Consider the following 10571-nt stretch of genomic DNA (forward strand, 5'->3'; position numbering starts at 1 on the left):
CAACAGTCTGGGTCCGTCTGTGTCAGTTCTTTGGTGTCAGCTTGGTGTGTCCGGGCCTTAGCAGCTTTAGGCGCCCGTTAGTTGTTTATGGACTGAGTAGGGATTGATTTTGTTTAGTGTGTTTGCATTTTATTTTGGGTTCTTGGAACAAGAGTTATTGCTCTGGGTGGATATTTGTTTTGCTTGTATTTTATTTGGTTGTTCTCCTGCTGATTGTCTGTTAATTTAAATTAGTAGAGAATAGTGTGTTTGTTTACTGGTTCAGCACCTTTTACCAATGTGCCAGTCTATCTGCAATTGTCTCAATTGTAATCTGAGACATTGACTGCTCACATGTTGCAATAAGGGTAAACTGAAAGGATCTTTTGTAGGAGTTGTTGTTGTTTTTGTAATGCTCGTGATTCCAGAATTGAGAACACCAAGTAAATCGCTTTCTCTTTCCTTCTCTGATCTGATGACTGTCTGAATTTCACAATAGGCGTATATTTTCATGCATAACATTTATCTCGGACACACATAACTCCCTGAAACGCTTGTGGTTTATTACCACTCATGAGTCACAACGAGACAGTGTGAAGTCAGAGATGTGTGCTGTGACTTGTTTCTCAGAATGTACATGACTCAATGTTTCCTGGCAGCGATTAGGAAATTGTTCATGTTCCGCTTTGATTGTAAACTACATTTAACACGACACATTAAAGAGGGGCATATATCAGGGGGGTATACTACGAAGCAGGATTTTCGCTTAGCCGGCTAACTTCAGGGAAAACTCGGGCTTTCCGGTCCTACGAAGCTGGTTCTCTTTTTAGCGGGCTCGATCTCCATGGTAACTTATGCTGTGCGGCTAACCTGCCCCGGAGCAGGTTGGGTTGCAGGCTAAGAGCTCAACTCAGTGAAAGCACTGCCTGCTGACCAATCAGAGCTCAGTGTGCGGAGTTTAAAGCAATCAAGTCATATTACAGGAGAAAGGGAATACAGAAAAGCTGCCGTTGCAGGAAAGACGGCCGGCAAAAAACGATCGTGTGAACGTGAACATTAATAGAATATCACCTCACATCTTCAGAGCAATCTGACTATAACATTAGCGTTAAGAAAGCTTACTTAAATATCTGCCACAACATAAGTAACCGGATCAAAGTAACATTAAGTACAGTCCGTGGCATATCACATCATAATGTATCATATATTTCCTTATCTGAGTCAGCTGATCCGTATCTGGCCGTGCAACACTCACAGTGTCACATACTGTATGCAGAAGTATTATTTTAAGCAACACATTAAGTTGACGAAACACTCGAGACAAATGTAATTAAAGTCAGATCGTGTCTTAGAAGGGGCAGTGATATCATAAACCTGTTAATGTACGCATTCAAACACTTTTTCTTTTACCAGCTGTATTCACCTTGCAGGTGCAACTATGTGGCTTTTATCCTGGATAAAGTGTTTAAGTCATGAATGTTTAAAGTTTAACTTCTTCATATTTATCTCATATTATAGTTGACTTTTCATTCAGGAAGTATGACGCTGCGCTGTCAGTACGCTTCTCCATGTTTGTGATTGGTCGAATGCTCCAAATACCACCCCTTTCATGTGAACGCGCACCTAACTAGATACGGCACGGCTGGCTTGAGCGATCCACTTGATAACCCGCGTCGTAGGACAGTTTAGCGAGAGCGCGTATGTTTTGGATTAGGCCAACCGGCTAACTCAAACATATCCAGGTTAGGTTGAACCAGCTTCGTAGTACAGGCCTCTGCTCTTTAAAGGTAAAGTAAATAATGGTCAACTACACATCTACGGAATTCCTGTTATTTTGTCTGTTTGTACTGTAAGCACAGCATTTTATTTGACCCTTTTTATCAATATGTTCTCGTTTTTCCCACCAGACAGTATAATGATTTAGATTGTGTAGCATGATGGTATAGTAATAAGACAATCAGAAATGTAGAGGCTACCAAATGAAACCACTGACTTTGATGGCACTCAAAGACTTATGGTTACTCTGTTCAGTTCACAGAACATTAAGATAAAAAAACTAAGAGAAAGAACCTTCAGTCAGTAATCATTAAGCAAAACCTGTAACAAAAAAATGAACTTTTGTATTTTATTTCCCTGATAACAATATGATGACCTTTCAACCTGTGTGAGAAGAATTCAGCCATGCTCAAATAACTAGGTGAGTTTAAAATTGTGTATGTATTTTTTCCATCCAATTAAATATAAATAAAGGAAGAAGGTTACTGTTCTTGCTGTTCATCTTTGTGTGTCTGCTTAGAGGATGATGGTGCTTCAGGGCTGGCTACTCCGATGACAGGGCCCCATCGTCCTGCTGGACATCCTCATTGCCCTGAAAGGAAGGATAAGATAAGCAAGCCTTCCTTGATGCCCAGAGAGAAATCCAGGAGTAGCAGGAAATAATATACTCTATAAAGAGAGGTTAAAATAAAAACTATACGAGAGCAATTTATAAGACAATGAAAATAGTTTGAAAATAAATGTTTTCTTAATATATCTTATGTGGTTGTATCACCTGCTCGACAACATCCAGCCCTCCAGCATCCTCCAGCCTGTCCGTGTTTCTGCTGCCTCCGTGTGGCTGAGATGGGCCTGTGTCCTCTGGGTCTAAGCCCCAGGACTTCAGCCGGCTCAGACCCTCCACAGAGCGGCCGGTGGGGTTGATCCGCTGGGCCGGGATACGAACTGGTAATTCCCAGGTCCCCTTAAAGTCTGGCCATGCACTGCCACACTATATATACATACACACACACACACACACACACACACACACACACACACACACACACACACACACACACACACACACACACTATGGAGTGAATTCAAAAGGCTACATGTGTTCACAATATCAATAGCATGTTTTAAGTAAGAGACACAAAACGTTTGATATGATCTCACCTTTACCACTCCTGGGAGTAGATGTCCTCTATTATTAGCAATGAAGGTGGTGTGACCCTCCTGTGCAGAGGGTCTCCACACACACACACACACACACACACACACACACACACACACACACACACACACACACACACACACACACACACACACACACATAGAGTTGAAGTCATTCATCAACTTTTCAGGCGATTCGACTCTTAAAATTGCCAGAAAAAAAGAAGAATAGCCTACTGCTGACATGACATTTACCTTTTTGAAGTCTTTAGTTGTCTCCCCCCAGTTCTGCAGCCTCTGCGGCTTGTAGGCACTGTCATACTGAGGGGGGAAAGTGTCACAATGTATCAGTAAAACATTACAGCAGAATATGTAATTTTTCCAACTACCATCACCCAGAATGCAAATATTTAGGTTACCTGCTTAGCTGAGTAACTGAACATGTCTGCATCTGTAAGAGCTTGCGTATTTGTTTTGTTGACTCGTTGCATAGCAACGCAATCGAACTGACCTTTGCTTTCCAGACAGGAAATCCGAAGTAGGCTTAATGGGAAAATACGTATCTACTCAGGGGACACATTATGTATACGCACGGAAAAACTGTTTACATATGACCTCTTAGGGAAATAATAAGTGAATCAACGTGTGTAGGCCTACTGTCAAATATGTCAATGTGAGCCGTTTTTTATTTGCATTATTGTTACGTGTCCTATTGTGATGAATGTACATTGAAATATGTAGCACCCTAATTTCCTATGTTTTTGCTTGAAAACATTTTTACATACAAATATAATAACTGATTTTAGAAACTATTTTTATTTTGGAACGTCGACCGGAAGTCCAGCTGTTTATCTTCCGGTGGCGTACTTGCTGGATGTAGCCTAGCTAGCCAAACATTAGCCAGCAGCTAGATAAAACGTCCTGAAAACGTGTTTTAAAAAAAAATAAGGAACACATACCACCCCCTGTTACATCCAGCCAGTGACTGAGCTTTCCTTCAGCTTAATTCAGACGGGTTTGTCGCAAAAATAACTAGCTTCCGTCTTTTCCAACGTAGACAGTCTTGGTGGTGGTAGGCCATGGAGGGACCGTCTCCTAGTTTAGCTGTCCTGAGAGACAGGCCGGTATGGCCGGCTGCGGGCCGGAGACAGTCCGGCTGGGAGGCAGAGACCGACAGGGACATGAAGAAACACTTTCGAGTCTGTCGCTTCATTATGGAGACAGGTAAGCCTGTGTGTGTGTGTGTGTGTGTGTGTGTGTGTGTGTGTGTGTGTGTGTGTGTGTGTGTGTGTGTGTGTGTGTGTGTGTGTGTGTGTGAAAATAATGTATGGTCATTCATAAACAGAGTAGCCTACTATGTAAGTAGATTTCTGTTAGGAAAAAATGGGGAGAAAATATGCACGAGAAAAATAAAAGTACCTAATTACTAAACCCGAATTATGAACACAAAAAAGAAATGTCCATCTGTCCAGTGTTACGAATGTATTGAACATGTACAAACTATTTACATACACAATTGACAAACATAATTTGAGAGGGATTAACTTTAATAAATTAGAGGTCGCTTCCATAAACCAGTGGCGGCGCCAGATATTTTTGTTTTTAGGGTGCTGTGGGGTAGCTTGAACTTTCATAGAGGGTGCTCAAACATTTAGGGTTTCCCATTAATTTACCGGGCGCTACAGTGGAATACGCACATACACAGTGTACCCGTGACTCTTACAATGAAGGCTCGATAATAAGCTCACGGCATATAGGTTTAAGCAGGGGTAAAGTTCTATTTTTTAAAAGTGGGGGCTGGACCTAACATCCTGGGGCATGCTCCCTCGGGAAGATTTATTTTTAAATATTGAAGTTAATTGCATCAATCTGGTGCACTTTGAGAGCAAAATGAAGAGATCTATGGATACATCTCTCAACACCAATTTGAAACAGAACTGTAAACAGATGTACTATTTCTTTATGGATATTTTACAAATCACTCCCCTTTTAAACTGTATTGTTTTTTTTACTGTCATATAGTATTTCATAACTATTTTTCATGTATTCTTGTTTTTTTTATAACTATAATGATCATATTATTGTTTACATAAATGGTGACAAAACCGTTTGAGACCCACTGAGATAACAACAACAATGCCAGGCACCGTGCACTCTCTCTCTCGCTCGGAGCGGTGTTCCGGTGCTCTTCGGCGGCAGGACTACATCCCTGAGTGCAGGCATATTGCCATTCAAGAGAGAATAAGATGCGTATTTTCTTTTGGAAAACATGTTTTTCTTTTAGCCGATTTACCTCGTTAACGTAAATAACTATCATGGTAGCTCAGCTCCCATTGGCTCCCACATAACTCCAAGCCTGGTGGAGAGTCTATCAAACCGGCCCACACCTGTCACCTGTAAAACATGAACAACAGAGTGTCGCTGTCCAGGTTGCTAGGTGACAGTGCTACGGACCGCGGGTGTCAGGTGACGCAAACAGGAAGTCCTCCGTAAGCCAGACCGTTTCATTTCCTAGACCGCTCGGTTTGCTGTTCCTTCACTTTATTTTTATATACATTTATTTTGGACGAAAACTTAGCGTGAGGAAAGGCATGTGTGGCTTGAGTGCGTGAGATATGTGTTAATTGCGTGAATCTCTCGCACAATGCGTGAGGGTTGGCAGCCCTGATTCATATCAAATGTATCCTTGATTTTTGTTAATCATAATATGAAGCAAGTTAGAAATGAACTTTTAAGCCATACTGATAATATCGTGCTGCCCATTGTTTCCACAAGTAAATGGTGATTCCAATATGTAATGTTGAGTAAAGGTAAGTGGCAATCAAACTGACTAAGTAGATGGAAAGGCCGTCAGTAGATGGGAAACAGGAATCTGTAATATATCAAAGATGATAAAACATCACATGGTTTTGGAATGAATGAACCCCTAACAGTTTGCTGGTTCCCTGCTCAGGAGTGAAGCTGGGGATGCGCTCGGTGCCCGTGGCCACAGCCTGCGTGTTGTACCACCGTTTCTTTCAACGCGCCAGACTACAGTCGTATGAACCCTACCTGGTGGCCATGAGCTGTGTGTACCTGGCTGGCAAAGTGGAGGAGCAACACACCAGGACCCGTGACATCATCAACGTCAGCCATAGGTAATATGCTTTGTCAGGAGTTGATACTACTTGTAGTGAACTCTGCTCTGTCGCCCAACATAACCCTCAAATGGGCATTCAATATTTTGGGAAATAATCGATTGGTATTTTCTACATTACATCCATATTACACTTCTATTCCACCCATAATACACATAAATACATACACCTATTACACAATTCTTACACCCGTATTACACCCACATTACTCCGTTATTACACTGATTACACCCATATTATAACAGTGTTACACTGTTTTTTGACCCATATTACACCAATATTACACCCTTAGTACACCGTAATTAGCCTGTATTACACCCATTTTACACATGGACACAGCCTGTCAAATAAATGTATACCCCAGGATACAGAAGCCATTTAAGGGTTAAATTGTACTGCTGAGTACTTAATTCTTGATATTATCAAATTAATTGCAATTATAAAGTAAACAACTTTATTTAGGTTTCACATGGAAACACAGTTAGTAAGCTTTAGGACAGGGGTGGGGAACCTCCGGCCCCCGGGCCGTATACGGCCCGCGAGACCATTTGGAACGGCCCTCGAGGTGATTTATAAACACACGCAAAAAAGAAAAAAAAGAAAGAAATCTAGACCGCAAAAAAATGAAACAAGCGAGTGCCTGTTTTTCCTGGCCAAGGTCAGGGTCCTTGAACACAACACGGGCCTAACATGTCATCACGTGGTAATTATGTCTCGTCTGACAGAGGTGTGGTGCTGACGGAGAGCAAGAGAACACCGCTCCAGCACTTCCAAAAATGGCAGTAGCCTACCGTAGACATGCCGCAGTTGTTGCGTGGCTGTGTCTTTAGTTGAAAGCCCAGTGGCGATCTGTTCATCTGTCATACTGATCATACAGTCAATAACTTAGCTGTTATTAACATCTGGTTAGCTAGCTATGCTAACGAATATAAGAAGCTTTTTCTACAACCACTGAGGTAAAGGCACACCTTTATATGATCATTATAGTTATTATAAAAAAATAAGATAATAAAGTAAACTGGTATAAAATATTATATGACAGTAAAATAAAGTTTTTATTAATAAACAAGAATACAGTTTAAAAGGGGAGTGATTTGTAAAATATCCATAAAGAAAAATAAATCTGCTTACAGTTCTGTTTCATATGGGTGTTGAGAGATGTATCAATAGATCTCTTCATGTTGCTCTCAAAGTGCACCAGATTGATGCTTTTAACTTCAACATTAAAAAAAAAATCTTCCCGGGGGAGCATGCCCCCGGACCCCCGTAGAGGAGGTTAGGTCCTCCACCACTTAAATCATGTCCACATGGATATGAAACTAAATACATTTGCTCACATCTTGTCTCCATATCTTTCTGTTTTGGTGGTCATGTCACAACCGTGCACGGGCATGAATGCGCGAGTCATGGTAAGATATCTGGATTAAGAGGTTGCTTTTTCTTTGCACAGCATGAAAGAAAGGCCAAATGAATGTGCTGTGATTTTAGTCTTTTTAAGCAGAGGTCAATAATTTGTACGGCCCTCGGAGGATGTTGAAAAAATTGAAATGGTCCTTGAGAGGGAAAAGGTTCCCCACCCCTGCTTTAGGATATGGATTGTTACCTGGAAATTAAAGGTTTTTGTCTTAAATCTATCTTTTATTTTCAAAACTGATCAGTCTGCAGAATTTCTTTTTTATTGTAGTAATGGTTTGGACTGTAGAATCTCAGAAAGTGTGGAAGTCAAGTATATGGCTGGCTCTAACATGGTCGATGTGCTCAGTTGATATGTTCATGATGTCAGTAATGTGAATTTGCATGGTTATGGTAATGTGAATTTGCATGGTTAAGAATTTGCATGGTTAAGATACAATGGTCGATCAGAGGACCAGGAGTATTATTTCGTCTGTGTCAGCTTTTAACTGCTTCTAGAGCTCGCTCTTCATCAGCAGGTTTCTTTGGGTGTTACCAGTGGTGTAGTGGTCGCTGGACGCAGGGGATCGCCGTCCCCCCACTTATTTGGAGCCCCCACTTTTTTGAAGCATGATTGGATTTTAATATTCTAATAAATATAAAATCATTGCCAGTGTAATGGCAATTGTAACTGTTCCAATGTTCTATATCCGTTGCCATTACTTCAAAGGAGGGTTTAGAGCAGGGGTATTCAACTAAAATTCAACGAGGTCCAGTTAGAGAAAATCTCCCCATGCCCGGAACTTCAAAATGTCTAAGTTGCTTTATGTATTAGTGTGATATATATTGAAGTAGCCTGTAGCTTTATCAACATCTGCATGTAATCAAAAGCTGACTGCCAATCAAATAAAGAAAGTACAATTAAAAAACAACAATACTTCTTGTCAATTAACATCGAACTATACAGATATACAGTAAATACTGTGGATATGTGTAATGTTCCTCTCGGGCTGCATTTAAAAATGCAGTTTCAGACGATTATAGAACAATATCAGTCTTACACATCATAACAATTGAACAGTTTTAAAGTTTCTCTTTCTTTCCCTCTTATATTGCACTTAGTGTTTTGTCTCATAGTGGCGTTTTGGCACTTTTAATGAGCGCCACGGTCTCTGAACAAATGAGACACACTGGTTCTGTGCTCCCTGTGGACAGGATGAACATGAATGAGTCCACTCAGGGTTAAAAGATCTGCTCTCACTGTCAACTTTCCTCTTCTTGTTGAGCGCCATGTGTAATTATTTGTCTCTCCCTGCCTGCAGCTAACAAACCTGTTCACTCTCCTCTCCGCCTGTCTCCCTGTATTAGGGATGGGCGAGTCCTGATTCTTCCGGATCATTAACCCGGATCCTAGAAATAAGCTGGTCGTGACGAGTCTCCCCTCTTCATTAACCCAAGTTCTTTGAGTCCTACACCTGGTGTGACTTACAAATTAAAACTATCAATTGCGTCACTCGCTACTCTCTTTATAACATGTAAAATAACATTACAACGTACCCCAGTCCATCTGCCTACCCTTTAGCAAGTAGGATAGCTTCCAGAAGTTATCGTTTGGCTCAGGGGAGGGGACGCGGATCAGTGAAACTTCCTCATACCACAACCATATAGACTCAGAGCTATATTATGCACGAGTCCACAACAGACTCAGAGATTCGCAAATCCTGTCTCACTGTGCAAAACATAGCAGACTCGTGCGGACTCAGAGCCGTAACCGTAGCAGCAGATCCAGAGATCCAGCAGACTCGTCCCCATGCACGAGTCAACAGCAGACTCAGATTCGCCAAATCGCTAAATAACCCTTGTTTTTTGTGATCAACATTTTTTATTAAAGAGCAACTTCCAGGTTAAAGACACCTGTGAATAAATGTGTAGGAAAATGATGAATACACTAGATTTTCAAAAAAATATACAAAAATATACACTACAGTGACATCTGGCGTCGTTTTTGTAAGAAATGTTCACTTCCGCATAAAAAAGCCTCGGCACGTGACCTCCCGCGTGTGACGTAACATGGGGGAAACAAGGGGGAGAGCGTCCGGTGTAACGTATTAATAAACATGGATCCCAATGCTAGTTTCAACACAGAAGACACAGAAGAAGTTGAACATAAATATTCGAATGCATATGACGGACCACAACCTTATAATTATGAACCTTCGAGGCGTCCAAGAGACCAGGAGCAGCCAAGGATTAGAAGAAATAACGGCCATCGGAGAGAAATTGAGCTGTGGTGTGAGGAGAACCAGTGGAGAACTGGGCAGCTATCTTGGTGAGTGACCGGCGTTAGCTACAGAATGTTAGCTAACGTCACATCACAACAATGTGAAGTTAGCCATCATATATCAGGCTATAACTAAAGTAGCATTGATAATATAGTAACGTTACTTGCAGGACTGTTGATACTGATCCATAACAGAAACTAATGCGCAAGTATCAGCCATATCTCGTGTTACCTAATGCAACTCCATACTACGGTGCTGTGTACCGGAGGAGAGACGCGAGATACGGCTGATACTTGACGATCTGGCGGAGAAAGGTTGTGGAGCCTCCGTTGATATGCTGTTGGAAATGGCTTGATGGAAAGCAGGTGTGTAGTCGGGGAGGGTGCACAGCTGATTGCAGCAGGTGAGTGGAGGTTGAGCCGGGAGCCAGGAGTGACAGCCACCATGCACACACAAACAACACAGACAGGGGGAAACAAACAAACACAAAGGAGACGGCTGGAGCAGTACAGCCACCACAGCGTTACCTAATGCAACTCCACACTACGTCTTACGCTGCCGTGTTCCGGAGGGGAGAGAGAGAGAGAGCAGCGAAGGGGGGGGGAGAGAGAAGTAATACGGTTTCCTGATAAAGCTGTGGAGAGTATGTGCTGTAGGGAGGTGGATGCACAACGCACCCAGGAACGAACGCTAGCTCCGGCCCTTTTTACTGTGGACTCGATGTCCTGACAGGCTGGTATTTGTGCAACCTGCACAAACACAATACTGCACCATGATTACAAATGGTGAAATACAATGTAAAACTACCGAAAAATACCAGTTCACTAAAACACAACTGCTCAACTCA

General features: G+C 41.9%; 2 protein-coding genes across 2 annotated transcripts; one reads left to right on the top strand and one right to left on the bottom strand.

Annotated features, from left to right (window-relative positions):
* Positions 1-2090: 2090 nt before the first annotated feature.
* On the bottom strand, positions 2091-3665 carry cfap126 (cilia and flagella associated protein 126). The gene is made up of 5 exons (XM_079674231.1): positions 3333-3665; positions 3169-3234; positions 2917-2976; positions 2531-2746; positions 2091-2347 (listed from the first exon to the last, which is right to left on the bottom strand). Exons 1-5 carry the CDS (start codon positions 3402-3404, stop codon positions 2300-2302), a joined length of 462 nt encoding a protein of 153 aa, XP_079530357.1. The 5' UTR covers positions 3405-3665; the 3' UTR covers positions 2091-2299.
* A 113-nt stretch (positions 3666-3778) lies between these two features.
* On the top strand, positions 3779-10565 carry ccnq (cyclin Q). Its single transcript, XM_079674232.1, has 2 exons — positions 3779-4137; positions 5867-10565. The coding sequence occupies exons 1-2, from the start codon at positions 3993-3995 to the stop codon at positions 6052-6054; spliced, it is 333 nt and encodes a 110-aa protein (XP_079530358.1). The 5' UTR covers positions 3779-3992; the 3' UTR covers positions 6055-10565.
* Positions 10566-10571: the final 6 nt, after the last annotated feature.

This window comes from Notothenia rossii, assembly GCF_949606895.1.
Source record: "Notothenia rossii genome assembly, chromosome: 4".
Classification (NCBI taxonomy): domain Eukaryota; kingdom Metazoa; phylum Chordata; class Actinopteri; order Perciformes; family Nototheniidae; genus Notothenia; species Notothenia rossii.